We start from the raw sequence: 24725 nt of genomic DNA on the forward strand, positions 1-24725 counted from the left end.
TGAAAGCTATTAACATAGTAATTTTAGCACACCCAGAGAGCTATGCATAATTGCTTCCTAGGGATAGTGACCTGAAACAAGTTAAAGTACAACTTTGAAATGGCCCAATCTTACTGGTAATGTATCCAACTGTATTCCAATAAATGCTGTGAAACAATGCAGTTTTAGAAATATTTTTCTTTCCACTGAAAAATACATTAGAGGAAATGTTTCTGCCTAGAGTATCTGACCTTTCAACCTTTCATGCCCAAACTGGTAGATGCCTTGAAAAACCAGCACTGTAGCCCTGATTTTGACTATAGCTTGTAAGAAAATATCACCACAGCAAAGGAGTCAAGATCATATTCTACCATATTCTAAACTAGAAGGAGATTCCACAGTTATGTCATTTCTAGAGGAAATGCTGTATCTTGGAATAAGGGGAGATGGGAGAAGAGATCTACGGTACTAATGGAAATTCTTAAAGGTAAGACTAGAAACTTGAAGCTGATGCAGCCAACAACAGGAGTCAAAGCACGAGATAGGATCACAGCAACAGGAGGAGGGGAAGTAATATGACAACGGTGATATTGTGAAAAGATCTAGGAGCAGATAAAACAGGCAGGAAGGCTGACATAGTCTCAGATTCAATCATCAGTTTTTAAAAAAGGATCCAGTACTACCGTAGGTCATGGAAAATCTTCTCTCTTCCTGGGACCCTGCGGAGCTGCAATCAGGGATGATAGAAAGTTGACTCTGCATTGCAGCTACAGATCATCGCTCTTGCCTATTCTTGGCTCAGTCACTAAGCATATTTCTGTGGGTTCTTCTCTAGAGTAAGTGATTTGGGGATGCCACAATTGCACCACAACCCACAACTCACTTAAGACATCCTGCATTTAGGCAGTTTCCCCCCAAGAGGAATGAATGTGACCAAGCCAGTTTAAACAGGACACTAACAAAAATCAATAGCCTAGCAGGAGAAATCTCATATAAATATTATTCATCACTACCATATAAAGCTCAGCAAGAACCACCTGATCCTGCACGTTTCCTCAGAAGTGAATCCAACTAAATTCAATGGAACTAACTCCCGGTAATCTAGACTGTGCTTTGCCACTCTATGTACTAATGCAAACTAGAGTCTTCTTCTATTTTTATGTAGCCAAACTGCACTACCAATACCCAAGAGAAATACAGAGAGACTCAAGGTAGCCCATAATTACTCAATGGCACGAAATGTTAAGTGAGTGAGAGACGACAAAAACATGACAACTAGTGGAACAGAACGGAGTAGCTGGAACAGGAAGACAGAGAAACATTGTCTGATAGAGCTTTAAAAATATTTACAGTACATTGATTAGTGTGGTTTAGTTGTGTCTGTTTTCATTCATGCTGTGAGCCATCTTAGATCCTGTACCAGGAGAAAGGAGGGATATACATAATAATGGCGATAAATTCATAGACCCACAAGAGTTTGCTCTACTGTTCCACCAAAGTGCCTGACCTCTAAGTAGGGCTGAGTCAAAAATTCCCAGGTCAACTTTTCAAACATTAATGAAGCTTCAAAACTCCCCAATCATCTTTTGTTACTGCCACCTCCATTTGCTCCCCTCATCGAGGAAGTGGCCTTGTGTCCATGAAAACTAATGCCATAATACATTTGTTAAGACTTTAGGGTGCCACAAGACTAATTTGGTTCAAAGGCATGGTGTCTCGCGCTGTCACAAGACACCATTTCCTCCCCACAAGATAGCAAGCTATGTGTAAGAAGCATTGTCCTCACTCCTATTTGGCTTCGTGGTGACAAAAAAGATAGGCACATCTGGGAAAGAGGGAGCATTTCAGTTTAGCCCAGCAAGCATGGTGTACAAGCATTTCCACAGGGAGGCTGTCACGTATCAATTGGACGCGCCTGAACAATTGGCCGCCACCTGTATATGCTACTCATTTAACCTTGGCTAAGAATTCCAAAGTTTTCAGAACAAAAAGTTTTGGTCCAATGGATGGTAAAAGATCTATTTGGCCCATTATTGGGTCTGGAATTCTGTGAGTGACTATCTGTGCATCAATACACATCTAACTAGTGTATACTTTAAGCCAGGGATGGAAAGAGGTCGCTGAACAGCAGTTCTCATCGCCCCTGATCATGAGCCATGATGGTTGGGGCTGAGGGAAGTAGGAGCCCAACAACTTCCAGAGGGTAATAAGTTTACCACCCCAATTTAAACTAAATTTAACTTCATGGGAATTACTGGGAAAGGTGTGCATGAAACTCAATCCTGTGCTTATTTACTCAGAAATACTTAGAATTACAGCTTCTAGCTGTTTACAGCTTACAAACTAAGGTAATACTTAGAAACAAGACTAAATGGATTCTTTCCTAAAGTTGGTTTTTGCATATACTTTGTTTCTGTTATTTCCAGTTATCCTACCTTTTTTTTTAGGCCAACCTCAAAACTATTGGAGATTTTCCCTCCATTCTCACCAACTTAGGCTGTAACTTCACGCTGCAGACCGCGTTGCACAATGTAAATTGTTTCAATAGCTGGTATCCAACTGACCAGTTCTGTCAGCGCAAGGATTTCTGCTTCCACTGGGGAATTCCCCCCCACACACACATCTGTTCTGGTTTTCTGCCCCCCCCCCCGCCAGAGCAGATTTAGGGTGCGTGTAGGAAGAGGACACAGGGAAATGCCATTGTGCAAGCAGAAATATTTGCACTAAAGGGCTGATTGGATAGCACCCAATATTCTTGCCGCATGGTTGCCTATGGAAATTGAGACTCACCGTCAGATGATCAAGCAAAGTAGCTTTTCAAAGCAAGTTGGTATGGTAATTCTGGTGGTAATGAGCCACAAATTACTAAAGGGAATTTGTATGGGCAGAGAGGACAGTTAAAAAATATATGGGCTAGTAATTTTGTGGGCTTCTTTTCTAAACAATAAACCTGTATTTACCAAACTGGTTGCCCCGCAGATATTTTTGACCTCAGCCATGAAGGCCAATGGTCAGAACTTTGGGAATTGTAATCAAGGAAAATCTGGAGGGAACCAGGTTACAGTAAGCAAATTTAGACAGCATTGTACTTGATAACACTCCAGTTTACAAAGCAGCAGAGGAAGCGTCACTCTGAGTAACTTTGTTCACAACAAACCATGTACAATGTAATCCTATACCGTTCAATATCATAAGCATTGATGAGTTACAACATTGTCAGCAGTCTCTTATGCACACACAATTCTGCACAGCTTTTAAAAACAATACATTCACTAAGAATGTCAAAAATGATGTTTCCAAGTATGGTTTTTTTTTTCTGTTTTGCTCCGATTTCCCACTCTTTCTGGCTGCCGAAGTGAGATGTTTGAAATTCCCTGCACACCCACAGACATACCGGTAACATTCTACAAAATTAATGTTGCGGTTTAACAATCCTCTCCTGCTCAAGTGGACTAGCAGGAAAGGCAATGGTCCGCTGTGAGCAGACCTAGCTGTTTTCTAAGGTTGATACCACTGGACACAACCCACCAGGGTGCTCAACAGAACATTTCCACTGAAATGAACAGGAGCAGCACAAGAACAAGATGATGCCTTTTGCGCAGCTCTCCCTTCATTTCCATTGTTGTGCAAGTGAATTTCTTAGTGCATACTTTTACTCGGGAATAAGTTTCGTTCTTTTCAGATGCACTTGTTTAAGTAGTGGGTAACGGCTTGCTCGTACACCCTCCCTCTGTTGAAGAACTTGGTCCTAACTTAAAATAAAGCACGACATTCCTTAATCTGGTGGAGCCATTGCGGTAAAGCGCATGGGGCGATCATGGGAGTAAAGACACCTACGGAAGTTCTATGGCACTATTTGTGGAGCACTTGGGCGCTGAAGTGGCTAGTGCACTGCATTTGTCCTTGCTGAAATTCCTGCCCTGCAGCCTTGCAGGCAGCCTACAAGGGATACGTGCTGCACATCGTTCTCGGATAAGGTAACACAGCCATGCAATATTAACTCTAAACACACACACATACACACACAAAACCGGTCGTGCAAAAACTTCGCTACGAAGTGCAAGGCTGCGCTGAACGCCGCTGCTAATCCTCCGGAAGTTAGTCGAAACTCTCTCTCTCTCCCCACCCCCCAAAGTCCCGCACAGCTAGCGATGGATCTAACGAAGTCCTGGGCCCGAGGAAAGCGGAAAATACAAAGCAAAGCACAACAAAGGCCGGGCTGGGATTCCAAAAGGTTTCCCCCTCTGAGCACAAAACTCTTTTAGTCGGATGTTGTTGTTGTTTAAAAAGGGGGGGGCTTCATTTATTTTAAAAAAGTCTCGATTTAGCCGCCCGGCTCCCGTGCGGACAAACCGATGTTCCGAATCGCTCTCCTTGCAGTTTCATGGCCGGGAGGGGGAAAGGGGGAGGTCGGGGGTGGCGGCGGGGGGGAGGTCGTCAAATCGGGAGGGTTTTTGCAAGCAAGGCATGCATACTCCCGGCGGCTTCGGCATGCTTTATGCAAACACCCTAGCCTCCAAAAAAAACCCCAACACCACCATACCCCCAGCACCTTAAAACTCTACCCGGGAAAGCGATGGCTAAGCGGCGGGCGAAAGTAGAAACGGGGACTTCTGCGCGCGCAAAGCCCGCCCTGGGGGAAGGCGGCCCCGATTCGGAGCGGCTCCGGATTGCATTTGTATAGAATCAGGATGGGGGGGGGTGAGGACGAAAGCAGGGAGAGGGCATCCCGACAGAAAGGACGGACCGACCGCGGGTAGCTCGCTACCTGCGCCACGAGCGGCACCAGCGTCTGCTCCACGGAGCGCGAGCGGATCTGCAGCCCCGGCAGCGGCTCCCATCCCAAAGCCGTGGCGAGAGCCGCGCCGGGCGGCGAGCGCGGCCACGACACTCCGCTGCCGCCGGGGAACGCGGCCATTGCTCCGGAGCCGCGCAGCTCGCTACTCGTCGGCTCTCCAGCCTGGGAGAGGAGGAGCAGGAGGTGTCGGCGGCGGCTGGAGCTCTCCGGCTCCGGCGCGCTCCTCCCCTGTCTCCTCCTCATCGCCTTCCCGCCTTCTGCCCTGGGAAATGGCAGCCGCCGAGCTTGAGGTTTCCCCCCACCTCCTCCTCGCAGCGCATATAACTCCTCTCCGGCCGAAAAGCCTCGGTGCCCCCGCCCTCCGGCCCGCCCAGTTTTCGGCCACACACGCGTGTCTTCGCATCCCGACGACTGGTAGTGCTGGTTCCCCAAGCGGCGGCCTGGTTCCTTGCGCGCGCGCGTGTGCGCGTGCGAGCTATCCAGTCGTCGCCACGGGCGAGGGCTTCTTCTTGCATTACTCATATTCTTTTCAGTTAGTTCGCACACTGGCGAGTCGTCAAGATGGCATTACATTCAGTTTCTTCTTCTTCTTCTTCTTCTTCTTCTTCTTCTTCTTCTTCTTCTTCTTCTTCTTCTTCTTCTTCTTCTTCTTCTTCTTCTTCTTCTTCTTCTTCTTCTTCTTCTTCTTCTTCTTCTTCTTCTTCTTCTTCTTCTTCTTCTTCTTCTTCCTCCTCCTTTGGGCACACCCAAAAGCAAAGCAAGCCAGTCGTGTTGGTCCATGAGAAGAAAAGGGGGAAATCTGGCAAGGCCAGTATGATCCACCCAAAACTTCCTTGTCAGACCATGTACAGTGGTACCTCTACTTACGAATAACTCTACTTACGAATGTTTCTACTTACGAATGGAGCTCCGTCCGCCATCTTGGATGCGCTTTAGATAGGATTTGTTCTACTTAACGATTTTTTTCTCCCAATGCATTTCTATGGGATTCGACTTACAAATTTTTTCTACTTACAAATGTGCGTTTGGAACGCATTAAATTCGTAAGTAGAGGTACCACTTACCTGCAACTCAGGATTAACACTATGCATTTAATGAAGTGGATTACAATCCACTTAATTAGTGGATTAAATGTCCTCCAAGGACTCTGCAGTTTTGTTGTAAAAACAACAACTAGTGTTGAGTATTTCTGTATGTACGATTGAGATGGAAGATAAATCAGCATTTTTATCCCACCTTCTTCCAATGAGAGCTGGGTGACACACAAGGTCTCTCTCCTGTCTTTCCCTCACAATCACAAAATCCTAGAATTGTAGTGTTGGGAGGGTTCTACCGGTAGTCCAACCCTCTGCAATGCAGGAAACTCAACTAAATCATACATGGGAGATGACCATCAAACCACTGCTTAATAACTTCCAAGGAAGGAGAGTCCACTACTTTCTGAGGGAGTCTGTTCCACTGTCAAACAGCTTTTACTTTCAGCAAGTTCTCTTTGTTAAGTTTATAGTGGCCCCAATCTAGTGGGCTTAATCATCCTGAACTATGTGGTGGATTCTAAGTAATGGTATCATACCCTGGGAGCTAAATGGCACCTTAAACCTAGGTTATGGGTGCAACAACAGAATGTCTAGGTATGCTTTTTTAATAGCAAGAATACAAAGTTGAAAATGAATGAACTGCAGCTAAACTCCTATATTCATTTTTCACATGGTCTAGTCCTCATCTGAAGACTGAAAAAGAAAAGACCCACCCCTACTCCCCCAATATTCTTAAGAGGGTCTCTTCTCCAGTCTTCAGAGAGGAGCTGGAAGTGGGAAGGCAGAAAAGGGTCCTCCTTTCCTTCCACTCTGCAGTTTTAGTCTGAAATCTAGGCACAGTACTGCACCCAGAGCTCAGAAACGGCTCGCGCTAATGAAATTCCTTGTCGCAAAACGCACCTAGAACAATGGGAGTTTCAAACACTGCTTGTGACATTCCTATTTTCATACCAAGGAAAATTGCCAAAGCAATTGCCAAAGCAAAACCTAGTGCTGATGGTTCTTTCCCACCTGCTATTTGCTGCATTAATTTCCTCTCCAATGGCCTGGCCTGTGCTGATTTAATACAGAGAGCATTTGTTTGCCTTTTGTCACAGACTGATTAGAAAAACATAGCTGTCCTATAACATGGTATGACACTTAAGAGTTCAACACGAGCCTCATCAATGCAGCCGCTGAAAATGGCAGGCTGTGTGCTACTTGGCATCTTAATATTCATGCACATGGATTCATTCATTCATTGAATATATTTGCTCTCTTTTTTAAAATGTATTTTTATTAAATATTTTCTTGGTTTACAAAAGTATGTGCGATGTCTCCCCCCCCAGTAACATTTTTTTACAGATCAGTTTCATTTGTTGAGACATTAAGAAGAAAAGGGGGAAAGAGGTGGAAGGGGGAAAGGTGAGTGGGATTGGGGTCATAGAATCATAGAGTTGGAAGAGACCACAAGGGCCATCCAGTCCAACACCCTGCCAAGCAGGAAACACCATCAAAGCATTCTTGACATATGCCTGTCAAGCCTCTGCTTAGAGACCTTCATGGAAGGAGACTCCACCACACTCCTTGGTAGCAAATTCCACTGCCGAACAGCTCTTACTGTCAGAAAGTTCTTCCTAATGTTTAGGTGGAAACATTTGGGTGGCGATGTTTCTATTTTACTTAATATATGTGGGGTTTTGTGTCATTGTCGCTTGTGTAGGTTCTCTGCTATTCACTTGTGTTCCTTTGGTGGTGAGAGAGGTTGGGGTTGGCCTAGGGTGTGGTTGTTCATCTGTGATGGGCTGTGTGTTCTTTTTCTTTTCGACCAGTGCGGCTCCCAACGCAGATAACATAAAAAAGTAAAGCCACGATTCTACAATCAAATTACAGAGCAGAACAGAAGACAGCAGTAGAGCAGGTAAATTTTCAATGAAATGGATAAATATAAAAGCTTTCACCAGGTACTAAAACAACAACAAATGACAGTCAGTCAGTGGCAGGTACACCTTCGTATAAAGTGGGAAAGCTCTCTACTGTACTGTCAGTTCTTTGCAGCCACTGCTGCAAAGAAGGGCCACTGAGGATAATCTTAATAGCTGAGGCTTGATTCACAATGGGAAACAATGGTCCTTTCAATCAGCTGGCTCCCTTTCAGGTCTTGAAAGGTTAAAACCAGATGTTTGAAATGTATTTAGAAATGGACAGGTATCTAGTGTAGTTCTTTAAAAATTGGTGAAATGTGTTCCCTATTCCTTGTCCTAGTCTGGAATTCAGGTGCTGACTTCCAAGGCAGATTTCAGAGGTAGCTGCAAGTATAAAGCATTGAGTAATCCAAACAAGATGCTACCAGGGTGAAAAGTGTATTGTGTTACAGGGACTACTTGGGCTTCCAAGGGCAAGGTCATACCCATCATCGTCCTTAATTCTGGGGAGTGCAACCCCACCTACAGGACCAAGATTTCCTGAACATCTCCCCAACACGAAGAAAAGCTGGACTACATAGAACAGCTCTGCAAGATGAACTAGTGGGGAGGGATGTTGGAAGCAATCGTGTCAACCACATCTAACAGAGCAACAACCTTGGTGGCACCAAAAATTACCCACCCTGATCTGATTATTCAATGGGCCTTTCTCACAGGTAAGTGTGCATAGGACAGCAGCCTTAGGATCAGGTTCTCTGAGAACATTTTATGGGGGCGAATTGTTCTGAAATAATAACAGCTGCTACAGCTACTATTAAATTTTTATTCGGTGTGCTAGAAAGCTGTTGCAGGGAAATGACTCAAGAGGGTTTATTGTTCCCGGCACTTGGGGTGGGGAGGACTTTTTATATAAATGCCTGGTAAACTAAAAGCCAATTATTTCGAAGTACCGCTAGTTAGAATAGGATGGCTTGAGATGCTTACAGTTATGTGGTGTCAGGTATTTTTTAAGGGCGACTGGGAGAGGAAGTGGGTGCTTGCACCAGAAGTAAACCAGGGACTCGTAACTAAGGTAGCTCAAACAGGTACGCAAGTTCGCCACTTGGAGACTGGACCATTGTGGTCACTTTGTAGGACTGAACGAACTTTACCATATCAAACAGCATGCCTAGAACTCTTATTCAGTGCTTTTGAACAGAGTCCATTCACACATTCAGATGCCGGTAATCAAATGGTGAAAGAGATTAAATTATATGCAAGCATGTGTGAAGGGGCCCCGAGCACCTGTTTCTGTCTATGATATTTTCTCTCCCTGGCAGAAACACCATTTCAAGTTTCTGTCGAGAGTCCTGCACTTGGACGGAAAATGGTGTATTTCAAGAGCACTTGCATTTTAATGCCTTGCAAAACATATAATCACATTGTCTTGCAAGGCTTTCTAAATGGCATTCCTGCTAAGTGGGGAAAGCAGAAGCGCCTCTCTTCACACTGATTTCTCTGTTCCTTTGATTACTCAGGGACTAATAACACCTTAAAGGTGTATGGGGTGTTCGGGGAGGGGTAGTACCTATGGTTGGGGGACACATCATGCTCCTTCTGGGGTACTTTTTCCACCTTTGGTCCCTAACCTGCACTCAGCTCTCACATATGGCTTTGACTGGTCACCTAAACCAGGTGAAGGTAGCTGATGGGTCTCAAACCCTCGGTGTGTTAGGGACTTCCCCTGTGTGTGAAGACAGGCCATGCAATGGTGGATTGCAAGGACGAGACCAGTAGTGGGTCCAACAGTCAAGAAGCTGGTTTCTGCACGTGCTGTCGAGGGGGCTGTTGGGGCTTGTCAGCCTGAGAAGGTAGACCATCTAGGAGAAGGAAAACTCTGATCCTAAACCTTGTGTCCCACTGCTGCCTTGTGGGACATCTGTGGGAGAAGAAAAGGATAAGGATTAAACCCTACACAAATCTGGAGTGGATTACCTAAAATGGTTGGAAGTCGCCTTGTACACATCCTTCTGGCAATTCCTGCACCCAAGCTGGTGCCAAAGGTATTGCTCTGTTTTCCTTTGAAACACATCAGCAAGGCCAAAAGGAGGGTCTTGTTGTCTAGGCACGGCTTTTGGCCTGGGGTCACTTCGGTGCTGCCAAGGCAGCGGTTTGGCTTCACCCCTAGAGGTGCACTCCATTGAGAGAGGCAGTGGGCTCTAGTGAGGAGAAGGGCCTGCAACCTTTATTGATAGTATCTATAATCTCACAGCATGGATAACTCCTGAAACCCAGTCTATAAAGAACTGGCACACAATGTGGCATGTTTGTCTTGAAACCATCTCTCCTCTTCCATTTGCTTTTGGAGTCAGTTCAGAATGCATTCTCTCTTGTTATCAATATCAGTTCAGGCAGGGCTTGCAGACACCAACGTTATTAAAGTCACAGACACTGCTAGCTATGACGACATCATTGTTGTTTCCAGGTCAGACTGATGGTTTTTCATTAGTGATTAGATCTCCTCTAGTATAAACGAATGCAGACTCTGCTGAGCTCAGAGACTCATCTGCACTCTCTGATATTAGGTGATTTTATATGAGTGATAATATTTCAAATGTTGTTGTCTTTTCCTTTAGGAACCTTGATCAAACTCCTCTAGTTTCTGTCAAACTATCATACACAACACTGTTAAGAATGATAAAATACAGCATTCTGCACATACGTAGTGAATCGCCCAGAGTCCTGCTTTATTTGTTTTTAGATGGCTCTTATACTGCTGTTTTGTTGCTTTTAGTTTGTATTTCTGCATTAATGATATTGTTTGTTTTTTTCTGTCGTACACTACCTAGAGATTTTCAAACATTAAGCGGTTTATAAAGATGTTTTAGTTAATTCTATAGAAATGTCAGGTTTTATTGCATTGCATTGCATTGCATTTCACGGAAGTCCTTCACATCTTAAAGCAGTTGACAATCCTGGTTAATTCTTGATATGCTCTGCTCAATGCCAAATGGTTTGGTTAAGAATGTTTTAAACTGTTTTGGAATGTTTTTAGCTGGGGTTTTTTAAAATGATGCTTTAAAACTGTTTTTAGTTGTGTGTTTGAAAAAAAAAAGTTTTTCCATTGCTGTGTTGGTCACTCTGGACTCCTTTGAGAAGAAGGGCAAGATATAAATTGAAATAAATATGATTATGATTATTTCAAAAAGATAAGCTGTTTGGTACGCCACTGAACACTCCCCTAAAATGTGTTACCACCAATGAATGAATCGCATGTAGCAGTTCTGCAAACAGTGTTGGGCAACTGGGTCTCGCTACCATTAAAATACCTTTGGGTCTTGCTACCATTAAAATAGATTGGTGCAGGGCATTGTGGGAAATTAGAATGGTAGGTAGTCCTAACTGCACTGCTTAGAGTGCTGAGCCAGATTTGTTTTCCCAAAAGGGAGTCCCAAGAACTTTGTCAGCAGTAGGCCCTGACTAGGCGTGATATGTCAGGTGCTGACCTGGGTGACTTTGGTCAAGCAACATTTTGCACAGGGTGGTTGTGAGGATAAAATAGAGCAACGCCATGTATGCCAATTTGAGCTCTTTGAAGAAAGTGTGGGGTACAATTGTGAGAGAAGCATAGATATTGAAGACTAGTAAAATACATGAAGTTATGTGAATGTTCATTTAAGGGGAGGATGTACTGTCTCATTTTCATGCTGCTACACATTTTTGCTCCTTAAAGGTAAAGGTAAAGGTACCCCTGACCATTAGGTCCAGTCGCGAACGACTCTGGGGTTGCGGCGCTCATCTCGCTTTACCGGCCAAAGGAGCCGACATTTGTCCACAGACAGCTTCTGGGTCATGTGGCCAGCATGACTAAGCCGCTTCTGGCGAAACCAGAGCAGCGCACAAAAACGCCGTTTACCTTCCCGCCAGAGCAGTACCTATTTATCTACTTACACTATGTGCTTTCGAACTGCTAGGTTGGCAGGAGCAGGGACCGAACAATGGGAGCTCACCTCGTCGTGGGGATTCAAACCGCCGACCTTTCGATTGGCAAGCCCAAGTGGCACAGTGGTTTAACCAACAGCACCACCCGCGTCCCTTGTGGCCGCAGTACCCCCTAAAAATGCATTGTTTGTCCCCCTAAAGCTCAACAACTTTGGCTCCCCACTAAGAAAAGCTTAACAACTTAGGGAGTTCCTGCACCTTTTCTAGAAAAAAAGCACTGCCCACAGCTATTTCTTTAATGCTGAATCCCACCCTGCAACCCCAGTCACTGGTGGCAGGCAGCCTTCAAGGACTCAAGTGGAAAGCGGTGGTACACAAAGGTGCTCTTTTAGATTGAAGATGAGTTGGAGGGGCCCCCACATTATGTCACATTCGAAAAGCCTTAACTTCTATTGGGAGACGTGAAGGCATTTGATAGTGGTGGTGGAGGAATTGCAGAGTGGCTGGACAATCAGAAGGACCATGGAACGTTATTTCAATATACGAACTCAGCGGCAAGACTTTTATATGCACAGAGATGGAAAGATTCATCATTACCTACCGTGGAGGAATGGTTGCTAGAATTACTGGACTTGGCTTAGTTACAGTGATGAAAGTTCCTCAGCTAAGTTTTACTTCGTGTTTTCTGACTGATGTATGGAAAAGCATATGAACCTGACCATTGAAGAGTTTGTAAGTAAACCTATTTTTAACTTTTAAAATGTGTGATCTTTTTCTATGCTAGGGGAAGAGGGGAACTTTGGTAGGAACTTAGAAGAGCATATTCTAAAGGTCTAGTATAGTCTATATTTTCATAGTCTATATTTACTTTGCTGCATGTTTTGTGATCTTAAATATCTGCTGGGGCTCTCTTACTGGCATATCTCAGTTGGTAGAGCATGAGACTCTTAATCTCAGGGTTGTGGGTTTGAGCCCCACATTGGGGAAAAGATGCATTGCACAAGGTTGAACTATATTACCCTCATGGTCCCTTCGAACTCTATAGTTCTATGATTACTTGCCCCATACTTTGATCTTGTCATCCAGTGAATTCTCCTTTCCATATTTATCCCCCCCCCGCCAACCACCATGTACATGGTCAACAGCTGTAGAAGAGGCTGAAATGGACATTTAGGGTGGGTTGAGACATAATGCATACTTTCTAGGAAATAGTGCAGCTTTGGTATGGTTGCAATTAGATCACCTATGGAATTTATCCGTTTAGCTACAAGTTTGGCTCCAGGATCTCAACTTCTTAAAAAAGGCAACAGAATCACAGTCAAATTAAACATCGCCAGCTGGCACATTTTATTATTTTTATCTGCTTTGAAATCATTGGTTTTGTTCATGCTGTTGTTACAGTTGTAAGCCACCTGCATAAATATTTACATTGTTTTAAGACATTATTACCTATAAAAGGTCCTTTTTTGTAGCAACAAGAAATCAAATGCAAATACAGGAATTAAGCAGCATGTACAGGAAGGACAACTGGCTAACAAAGCTCTCAAAATAGCCTGTGCCCTTTGGGAGTGATCCAGAGAGCAGCTGGCACCTAAAATGTCTTTGGGGCAGCTTACAATAATAAAACACCTGAAAACAAACCCATTAAAAAGCAGATAAAATAATAACAATGAAACAAAACACAGTACTGACAAATGGAGAGGAAGGATAAAGGACAGCAGTGATTCTCATTTGGTCCCCTGGCCAAATCTGATGGCTGAGGTCAGGCTGGCGTTCCACTTGCACTGGGGCCAAATTGACTTGGTCTTGCTCCTTTACCTGCCTGCCTGCCTGCCAGGCAACCAGTGGCCCATTTGGCTGTGCCCTATGTAGAGTTTGCAGGGTGTGCAGGCAGCGGTTTTGCTGCAGTACCTTCTTGAGGAGGGACCATCAGTGACTGTTGCATGCAGAAGGGCTCCGATTTAATCCCCAGTGCCTGTGGTTAAAAAGATGTCAAGGAAGCAAGGCTGGGAAAGACCTCTGCCAAGACACTGCCAGTCAGAATAGGCTAGAGTAGGCACTATTGGGCTAGCTAGGGTGACTAACCTGTGGCACTCCAGATACTGACAGCCTCCATCATCCCTATCTCTTGGCCCCGTTGGCTGGGGCTGATGAGTGTTTGGCAGACCAATAACACCTGGAGGAACTCAGGCAAGTCTCTTGACCAAATGAACAGTCTGTTTTGATGAAAGGCAGCTTCATTTATACAGTGTTGGGTAGAGGTAGAGGGTAGGGACCAGTCCCCCTTTTATTATATATCCCATCTGTTCCACTCCAGGCTCCTAAAATACCAAGGTTTCTGACATCAACTTCTCTGACTTCAAGCAGCTCTAGCAACGCCACCACCAGATCTAGCATCTCAGTGAACCTGGGAGCTCTCCAGCCTTCCACTGGAGGGAAAGACTAAGGTCATTATAGAACATGCAATAGTTGAATCCAGGAGCAAGGCAAGCATCAGGATTCCTCAGGTTGGAGAAGGTCCAAAGTGTAGTTGGGAGAACTGTGCAGCCTTGAGAACTGCAGAGTGATGGAAACCACAACACACTTGGGATTACCTTGCCTATCGCACAAGGCTAGAGGAACGAGGGACACGTGTTACTGGAGCAGTGGCCTTCCAAAGGGTATTCTTTTTAATTGAATAAAGTATTTTACAGAATTAAAATCAGTTGACTTACCAGCGTTTTCAGTTAAGTAACTGATTTAGAGATGGGTACGCATGAGAATAGGTAGATGAGTAAAATGGGAATTGAACACTGACTTGGCAACTGTGTCTTCTGTGCAGGATACAAGTGACCCTTAATCATAATAATAATAATAATAATAATAATAATAATAATAATAATAATATTTATACCCCGCCCATCTGGCTGGGTTTCCCCAGCCACTCTGGGCGGCTTACAACAGAAACATTAAAATACACTAATTTCTTAAACATTAAAAGCCTCCCTAAACAGGGCTGCCTTCAGATGTCTTCTAAAAATCTGGTAGCTGTTTTCCTTTTTGACATCTGATGGGAGGATGTCAAAGATGTCTCTTATTATTAGAGATGGAAAACTTGTGGATTTCTAGATTTATCAAAATATTTTGTAAACAAATACACATTTAGGAATATCATAGCTGTGTAAAAAATAAAGTAGGAGACAGTCACACTGATATCTATACACATACACACACATAATTGCCAGGGATGATGGGAACTGTGGTCCACAGTCTGACAATCCTGCTTATATTATCTGGGATTATAAATGTGGTGGTGCAAATTTTTTGCATTACATGAGCTAAAGTGGGATTTTTTATAATACAAGGGGGGCAAAGTCCTCTGTTTCAAGTGCACCCCACCATTTTCTGCCAGAATGGAGGTACACTAGTGCTAGTGAGTTATGGAAAACTCATTGTATTCTGATTATATGTTCTGGTATCTCAACCTTTCTCCAAAGGGAGCCCAGATTGTCCAACTATTATCACATAAAAGACAATCTAACCCAGCAGTTAAAACCAATATAGGCCTACAATGATAATGCAACAATAACATTTTTTAAAAACTGCAGGCAGCTACCTCTCACTATATAAAAGGATCTGGTGACTTCTGTTTCAGTGTATGTGAAGAAGTGTGCATGCATATGAAAGCTCATACCAATGACAAACTTAGTTGGTCTCTAAGCCAGGTGGCGCTGTGGGTTAAACCACAGAGTCTAGGGCTTGCTGATCAGAAGGTTGGCGGTTCGAATCCCTGCAACGGGGTGAGCTCCCGTTGCTTGGTCCCAGCTCCTGCCCACCTAGCAGTTCGAAAGCACATCAAAGTGCAAGTAGATAAATAGGGACCACTCCGGCGGGAAGGTAAATGGCGTTTCCGTGCGCTGCTCTGGTTCACCAGAAGCAGCTTTGTCATGCTGGCCACATGACCCGGAAGCTGTCTGCAGACAAACGCCGGCTCCCTCGGCTTATAGAGCAAGATGAGCGCCGCAACCCCAGAATCGGACACGACTGGACCTGATGGTCAGGGGCCCCTTTACCTTTAAGGTGCTACTGGAAGGATTTTTTTAATTTAGTTTCGACTACGCAAGACCAACAAGGCTACCTACCTGTAACTAGAAGGCTAATAGTTAGACCACTTAAAAAACAAATCTCCAGCTATGTGGCAAAGGCTGAAGAAAGAGATAGGTTTTAAGATGTTGCTTGAACAACAAAACAGTTATTCAAGGTTGGGAGTGACTTTTCAATGCCAGAATAAAGGAGCCAAGTTATCCATGCACTGGAGGCTGCTCCTGTACATGAATTATGTTTCCCCTGAAGCAAAACGTTACTTTAGTCTCTTGCATTATCTTAACATATGTACAAACTTCATAGGAAAGGAAAGGAACGGGATCACAGTGTGATGCAAATGGCCTGTTTCGCCCAAATTCTCCAAATCCCCCTGCAAATGAGCAGAGTGGCAAAGTCTAGCAGACTAAATCTTTATTGATTGATTTGTATTCATATAAAATTTTCTTTCCTGACCTTCTAAGTGCCAAAACTTTGCTTGGGTCACTACCTACTTCTGGTCTAAGTAATTTTTCCTACTCACAGTAGGAATACAGCTTGTTTGTGTTCATGTTTTCATGTAGGAATTTGTTTTTAAAAGATTCAAAACTGCCCTGTGCTACAGAATGGAGGTTGTGTGTTATTCAAACTGTACACAATAATATATGCAGAGCATGTGCTTTGCATACACACTACACAGGGTCTTGGGTTGTGTGTCTAGGTAGGGCTGGTAGAGACTCCTGGCGGGGAGAGATATCCTGCCAGTCAGTGTTGAGAATGAGAAGCTAGGTAGACCAATGGTTTGACTCATTACAAGGCAGTTTCCTATGTTCGATTATGTCCACATTGAATCAAAGCCCTATAGAGTTGCAAGGGACCCCAAGAGTCTTCTAGTCCAACCCCATGCAATGCAGGAATCCACAGTATCTATGATCTTCCGGTCAGGTGGTGAGTATTTTCAATCTAAAAGCACTGGCACCGGAGCATTAAATTTATATATATATATATTCTTCCTGTTTCTAATGACTGGTTTGCCTGAAGCATGACTGCATTGCACAAATTGATTGCCAGAAGTGCAGTCTAAAACCAGAATAAGAAAGTGGCAAGCTGCCTGCACATTAATGGGCCCTTACCTTTCCATTCACAGTGGAAACATGAATTGCCATTATGCTGAGAAAATATGATTATGAATATAATTCATATAATTATGAATGAGAGCAGGCGTCTCTGGGTTGCAGAGCAACAGGATTTGTCTGGCACATGTTGTTCTAAAAGAATATCTGCACTAGTGGCTTCTCAATTATTATTTTAACTAGTGGTTTTCAGCCCGTTCAATAACGGGCGCTAGAATCCTGGGGTTCGGAGAAGCGCTTGCGCAGCGCTTCTCCGAACCCTGGGACCTGTCCTTGCTGTCGGCGGCAGGGGGACAGGAACGGAGGAGAAAGCGCTGCTTTTTCCTTCTCCGTTCCTCTCCCGCAGCCGCCGACAGGAAGCAGATATCCCAGGGTTCGGAGAAGCGCTTGCGCAGCGCTTCTCCGAACCCTGGGACCCGTCCTTGCTGTCGGCGGCAGGGGGACAGGAACGGAGGAGAAAGCGCTGCTTTCTCCTTCTCCGTTCCTCTCCCGCAGCCGCCGACAGGAAGCAGACATCCCAGGGTTCGGAGAAGCGCTTGCGCAGCGCTTCTCCGAACCCTGGGACCCGTCCTTGCTGTCGGCGGCAGGGGGACAGGAACGGAGGAGGAGAAAGCGCTGCTTTCTCCTTCTCCGTTCCTCTCCCGCAGCCGCCGACAGGAAGCAGACATCCCAGGGTTCGGAGAAGCGCTTGCGCAGCGCTTCTCCGAACCCTGGGACCCGTCCTTGCTGTCGGCGGCAGGGGGACAGGAACGGAGGAGGAGAAAGCGGCGCTTTCTCCTCCTTCCTTCCTCTCCCCCAGCCGCCGACAGGAAGGACGCGCGCACTCTCCCCCCCCCCGCCTCCTCCAACCGCCGCTCCTCACGGCCAGGGAGGGTTGTGAGGAGGCCTTCGCCGGCCTCCACCCCGGCGGGAGCGGCGGTTGGAGGAGGCAGAGTGGGGGGAGAGTGCGCGCGCGCAGTCTCTGCTGTCCAATCCCTGTATCCCTGGGGCACATGCGCAGTGACCCAGGGACACACGGGACATCTGGACGCAGGGACAACATGGACATTATTATATAGGATGATCCACAGCTTCATAGTTAGGCTGTTATGGAAAAAAAACACTCACCCATAAAATGTCTTTATATTGATTTTGGCATTTTATTATTAGTTTTCCATTCCTTGCTTCTATTAGCAGTTGCTCCTAGTACTAGCTGAAAGAAGATGAACCAAACTGATTATCTCTCTCCCTTAACACTAATTGAAGAAACTCTCAGGTATTTTTTTTTAAATGGTGATGTTCAGAAACCAAAACCATGGCTCTGAACAATTTCCACACCTGATACTTAAATCTGTTAACTGGTATGCATACTTTATTTAAAAACACCCCTTACCACTGTCCTGCACTAACATCCACAAGTTGCAGTTAGCAAGAGAGGTGGTCAAATGTGTCTTTCATGCAATAAGATTTTAAAAATATATGGCCATAAGCACTGCTCTTCGGGAAACTCCTCTTGGTTTTAAGAGGAATTCAGGTTCTTATTTTTTTATCGTTGTTTGATGACAAGTGTTTAATTTGAAAATGATTATTATGAACATTTTGAAGTTGCACAATTTAAAAATGTTGTACAGTGGTACCTCTACTTACGAATGTTTCTACTTATGAATGGAGCTCCGCCCGCCATCTTGGATGCGGTTTAGATAGGATTTTTTCTACTTACGAATTTTTAGATAGGGTTGCTTCAACTTATGAATTTTTTCTCCCAATGCATTCCTATGGGATTCGACTTACAAATTTAATGCGTTCCGAACACACATTCGTAAGTCGAAAAAAATTGTAAGTAGAGGTACCACTGTAATGGTAAAAAGATAGGTGCATGAGAGACACTTATATGTCCTGTGTTTAAAGAACTTTGCTTCCCTAAGCTTGAGTTATGACGCTTAGTATGTTCCTAATTTGGAAATTGCAGTACTATTACTGCACCTCGAGTGTTCAGGATAGTTGGGCTACAAATCTAAATAAATCAATAATAAACATGGCTGTCATTCTGGAGAAGTAAAAACAAGCTGTAAAGGAAAGGTCACATTTCAGCCTGCCTCTTGAAAGTTTCTGCCAAATATAAATGCCCTTCTGGGGGCTAAATAGAGCCCTTTAAAATGGTCAGCTTTTTAGCTTGGAATGTGTTACATAAATATAAGGGGAAATGGGGTGTGGGGAAGTCTCTTTTCACTTACTGGAAATATGACATACTGAAACAGAATTCAAGCAAGTGGCAAGGTAAGAGGCTAGTGTGACGTTGCAGTGAAAGCAGGACCTGAGAGATCTGGGTTCAAATCCTTACCTCTATCACCAGAGAAGGGGCATTGTGGGGATAAAATGGAGGAGGGAAATACATGTATGCCAACATGAGTTTCTTGGAGGAAAGGACCACAGAAAGTTGCCTTATACCAAGTCAAACAAAATGCGAAAAATTCCAAGAGCTTGGGCCAAAAAGATGATTAGCTATTCAGTCTTTAAACGATTTTAAAGGCTGACATAGAATTGGTACACATTGACCGTGAAAACCTAGCTGACGAAGAATAACGAAACAGGGCCTTGTCCTGGAGTTTATTTCAACTGGAACTTATCCACAACATAAAGAAATAAAATCATTTAAAGACTGAATAGCTAATCATCTTTTTGGCCCGAGCTCTCGGAATTGTTCGCATTTTGTTTCTCTTACCTACCAAGAACTCCAATTTATACCAAGTCAAATCATTGGTCAATCTGGCATTGGGCTACAAGGGCTGCGGCTCAAACGTGAGATATAAATGCAATTGTTGTAGTTGTAGTAATAGTCATTATAATTTAATGGCCTTATACAGTGGTATAATTTTATCAGCTTCCGTAAGATTCCAAACAAATCACCACATTCACAAACTAGCAAAGTGAGCCACAACAAAACTTCCATTAAAATTATTGCATCAATGAATGATTAATTAATCAATCACAATAATTTCCCATTCTGCCACTGAAAATCGAGGTGTGGTCATAACTAATAAGCTTTGCTAGATTGTGCCCTAAATAGTTTGTAAATACTGTAACCCTGAACAGATACTGTACAGCATTGTATCAGGTATCTGAGAGCACTGTATTATGAACATATGACTACTTCTGAGCTCATCTACACTGATGATGTTTTGTCACAGAGCATCTGCAAAACTTGGGATACAATACTTTGCAAAGTTGCATGCATGCAATAAAAATAACTGCAAGATTTTAACCATGTCAGGGAAACAGAGACTAAACATCCTTCTGCTGTCACAAGTTACTTTTATGCACAAGTATTCACATATTCAGTGGATACAATAAAGAATCAGAAACTGTAACATGCAGAACACCAACACCACAATATTAGAAAAATAAGCACAAAACAGGGAGTTTTCTGTCCTGATTAACTGGTTGCCTAAATTTTATTCTATGGGGTGGGGGAAGAGACAAGGATGACCAAAAATAACTTACAAATAATTTGCTTTATTTCCTATTTTACAACTGTGGCCTGATCTCTAACATTAGATTTTATTGGCCCGCTAATGACAACTCTTAGATTTTATAGTATGGTGTCTTATAGCTTTATATGGGAGAAACAAGCAGCTTGAGATGACCACATTTGAACTGGTAATCTGATTGATTGCTTTGCATTACAAAGTAAGATGTCTGGGATACACAAACCCCAGGAGATAAAGCACTGGTGGTATTCGGGAACAAGATGTTTCTTAGTATAAATTATTTGTGGCATCATAAAACTCTTTATTTCATCCAGTGTATATGAGGACTATCATCTAACTCGAGAAATAACTTCCTTCTCAAGGTTTGGCCTGTTACACGGTAATGACACAACCAGGGCCAAAAAAAACCCAGCACCCAAAGCTTGATTTGCAATGTCCTGCAATTAATAGCAGCAGACATCCTTCAAATTGCAGTGCCAACACAAGAAATTGTTTAGAAAAAAGTATTTGGTTACAGATGCAGCTAACAATAAACTAAACTTGTTGACTGAGCTGACATGTTCTATTTCAGGAGGGTAATCTGTGCCCTGCCAGCATGAGATTTTGAGAACATGTTTTAATGTACTACAGGCAGCCATAATTAGCAGATGCTTGTCATTAGTTCTGTGTTATTTTCACTGATGATACTTACTTGGCTGTAGAAAGTCAAAGGGTGTGTCTGTACAGGACACACACCACCAAGCTGATCCCTTGATGTTCCCTTCACCTGTCTGTACGGTGGAGAGGAACCCTAGCAAGGCAAGCTCTATTCTTCCCATGTGCCAAAGTGAAATGGCAGTGACATCATCATCATCATACAATTTCTTTTTGCAAATCCTAGAGATGACCATAACCATCTATTACTTTGACAGGCATTTGTGGAGATTATTGGCAGAACTTTCCTCCCTTCCACACATGCCAGATACACTCCAAGAATCTCTTAGAAGTCGTGGGACTTTTAAAATTGGGGTTGCATTTTTATTTGCGAGAAAATTGGAGTAATTTACCTGGCCCTCAAATAAATAAATACCTGGACCTTTTTTTCTTTTTACAGGAAACTAGGTTAAAGTGTTGATATGCCAGAAAAAAAGTTGCACCCCTGTTCTGTGATACCCTAAAGAGGACAAAACGCAAGCCTTTCAAACAAAAAACTGTATACAGTATAACTTTTCATTAAAACACAAGAGAATAAATGTTGCATAACATAACAAAGCACTCTACGTATCTTCCACTTTTTAGCTTATATTAGCAACGTACTGTATACATCTGGGAACAAACTGTGCAAGATGTTTTTATCAACATGGGGGGAAGTACACTATGCTGCTTGATCCTGCAGGAGAGAAATCACAAATGTGGCATCATGGGTAGAGTGTTCTTAACATCAGTCTATTCTGTATTGCCTTGGACTGGTTTAGGGCTTCTGACTTCAGTTTTATTAGCCCTGGTTCTGTTCCTGCAACAAAAGCCTGACTAAATTTAGCAAGTGAAGCATAAAAGGTAAAGTGACCCCTGACCATTAGAAGGTAGGAAAAAGCTCAGCTACGAAAATCCTGTGTCTGGCTACGCCATAGTAGAAGAGCCAGTTGAAAAGAGCAGCGATTCTGTTTGCACAGCGTCCTCTAGAAAGGTATCCGATTTGGGCAGATAACAGATACAAAGAATGTGCACAATACTTTATAATGGGATTGGGAGTCCTTTTAAAATGGGGAGCTTGTCATTTACACGAAGCACGTTACTTCTTTGTACACCTCCTTGTCATGCCAACAAACCCTTTCAGCACAATAGTAGATGTTGCCAAGCAATGCCTGTTGCTTAGCTCCCTGCACACACAGAGAAGTTATGGATTCACAAAGAGGGAGGGCCTGGAGGCACAGGAAACTGGGGAAAGTGTGACAATAAGGCGGAGGCCCTGACCCTTAGTTAACCTCTCCCACAAATTGGTGCCTGTACCTGAAAGAGAAATGGAAAGACCACACTGGGTTTCAGTTGCTGTCCATCACCAGCTCCGATTGCGATCCTCAATATGTGAGGCAAATATTGTGTAGACAGAAAATAGTGCAACCTTAAAAAAAACCCAGAAATGCATAGCGACATACAAAGCTTCCTTTCAAATCTGTAATATAACCACAAAAGTTTATGCTGTAACATATTTTTTAGTCTTTAAAGCCTCTGCAAGACTATCTTCTCACAAACAAAACACACACACACACACATCATTACTTTCCTACCAGAGCACCCTCAAGTGAGGCTTCTGCACCCTTAAAAGTGCAGGGAAAGGGAATTTCAGGTGCCAATTATTAAAGGTGAAGAGAGGAGCCCAGCCCTCTTTACAACTTAGGCGCCGTACTTCTTAGCGGGGGAGAAAAATCCGTTGTACCTTCCAGAAGACTGCGTAACAAAAAAAGAGACAGGAATTCAACCGGTACAGCGTTTCTCACCACACCATCATCTCCATGTGTTATTATTTTTTTGCCTCTCACGAGAGGTTTAAAATTGTGAGCCAGCCCCCCCCATCATTCCAACTCTGCCAGACAAAAAAAAAACACAAAACCAACAAGAAGCAAACAAGAAATGAGCTATTTAAGCTGGCTTCTTTTGCAGCTTTTGGAATACTTACCCCAAACGTTAAAACCCTGCAAGGAAAGGAAGCCTCTAGCGCCCCTACCCTGCTTGATTTTATCTTATTATTTTATCTTAATATGTGTATAAAAAACAGCAACATCTCATATTAGTTTGCACCCCCCCAAAAAAATATTATCACTCCAACTCTGCCAGACCAACACAAACACAAAAAGCAAAAAAGTAGATATTCAAACTGGTTTCTTTTGCAGTTCCCCAGATACTGCAAGGAAAGGAAGCTTCTAGGGACCCTACCCAGCTTTTTGTTTTGTTTCATTTTATTATTTTAATATACAGTATGCACATTAAAAAAAACACCCAGCAATATCAGCTGATACTAATTTCCACGCCCTCGCTGTTCCCAGAGACAGAGTAGGTCTGGCTCTGCCAGTTGCAAACAGTTTCTGCAACTCCCCGCTGCCCCCTCCCTTTCTGCTTTGCCTTCCTCGCCCTCCTCGCGTGTTTTCTTCCCTACGGCAGCCGCTTTGAGGCAAAAAACCTACCGTAGCGAACAAGATGGCGGCGCCCTTCGAAGTGTGCCATGTCGCCTGCTGCGCCAACCGAGCCGGTCCCGGAGCGGTTTCCTGGGGGAGAGGCGGCCTCGTGGCTTTCGGCTCGTGCCGCTCGGTCGTCCTCTACGACCCGCAGGTGAGGCAGCGGGCTTTCCCCCACAGGCTTCCCCCTCGCTCTTGCTCTGCTAGGGTGGTACTCGGGAGGCCCGGCTGCCGTTGGACTACAACTCCCATCATGCTTAGCTAGCAGGGCCGGCGGTCACGGATGGCGGGAGTTGTAGTCCGACAGCAGCTGGAGAAGCCCAAGTTTAAAACACAGGAGGCGCAAAAAATAAAATAAAGCCTATATTTATACGGGCGGCTACTGAGTAAATCCATTTAAAAAAATAGCTGTGCCAAACGGAATTGTTGTGGAAATAAATACTGAGGGTGGGGCGGGGGGGGGCTAATTTTGCCCTCGCTCAGGGCGCTGAGCCAAAAACGGGTGCTAAATAATGATGATGATAAATCTATATTTATTCAACCTGCCGAGAAGTTCCTGTTATGTACTGAGCTGAATCCTAGAACAATAGGATTCAGAATCAGCGGGAGCTACCCAATCCAACTCCAGGTGGAAGTGAATCCGCAACCTGATTGGCCTGCTGGAGCAGCCAATCAGGCGGCTGGCAGAAGTGTACGGGCGGCCCTTTACCATAGTGACTGACCACAAGCCGTTGCTTGGCCTGTTTGCCCCTGAGAAGCAGACCCCCCAAGTGTTGTCTCCACGTGTCCTCAGGTGGTCAATTTTCCTTGCCGGCTACCAGTATGCACTAATCCACCGCCCTGGGAAGGCGATGGGCCACGCAGACGCCCTCAGCAGGCTACCACTACCAGAAACAGGCCCCGACCCAGCGCCTGCGCAAGAGGTTATGACCCTGGAGCTGCTTCCCGACCGACCCATTCAGGCACAAGAAGTTGCGCACCATTCCACAAAAGATAGGGTCATCTCCCGGGTCCTGGACTGGGTGTGGCGAGGATGGCCCAGCAGCAGCCCCGGGCCAGAATTCGCTGGCTACACAAACCGCAAACATGAACTGTCGGCCCACAAGGGGTGCCTGTTATGGGGAAGCAGGGTTGTTGTTCCCCAGCCCCTCCGCAAAAGGGTCCTCACAGCCCTACACGAGACACACCCAGGGGTAGTGAGGATGAAGGCCCTTGCCAGGAGTTATGTGTGGTGGCCGGGGATTGACAGAGAGATAGAGGCCTGGGTCCAACACT

General features: G+C 44.3%; 2 protein-coding genes and 1 long non-coding RNA gene across 7 annotated transcripts in view; 2 read left to right on the plus strand and 1 right to left on the minus strand.

Moving 5' to 3' along the window:
* Window positions 1-5078, minus strand: part of CTNNAL1 (catenin alpha like 1) — a 46486-nt gene extending 41408 nt beyond the window's left edge. The window contains exon 1 of the mRNA XM_035124569.3: window positions 4748-5078. Coding sequence (XP_034980460.2) covers window positions 4748-5020 — 273 coding nt within the window. The 5' untranslated portion in view covers window positions 5021-5078. The remainder of the gene's footprint in view (window positions 1-4747) is intronic.
* On the plus strand, window positions 3660-8434 carry LOC148684729 (uncharacterized). The gene is made up of 3 exons (XR_015951636.1): window positions 3660-3956; window positions 7626-7714; window positions 8171-8434. It is a non-coding gene; the product is annotated as an uncharacterized LOC148684729 (long non-coding RNA).
* A 15026-nt stretch (window positions 8435-23460) lies between these two features.
* The window catches only part of ELP2 (elongator acetyltransferase complex subunit 2), a 59753-nt gene continuing 58488 nt past the window's right edge, over window positions 23461-24725 (plus strand). For all 5 annotated transcript variants that reach the window (XR_015951634.1, XR_015951631.1, XR_015951632.1 and 2 more), the window contains exon 1: window positions 23461-23604. Coding sequence is in view for 1 of the 5 variants with exons in the window: in XM_088676209.1 (XP_088532335.1) it covers window positions 23473-23604 (132 nt within the window). In the remaining 4 variants the exon portion in view is untranslated. The remainder of the gene's footprint in view (window positions 23605-24725) is intronic.

The sequence above is a fragment of the Zootoca vivipara genome, chromosome 8, assembly GCF_965207765.1.
Source record: "Zootoca vivipara chromosome 8, rZooViv2.hap1.1, whole genome shotgun sequence".
Classification (NCBI taxonomy): Eukaryota; Metazoa; Chordata; class Lepidosauria; order Squamata; family Lacertidae; genus Zootoca; species Zootoca vivipara.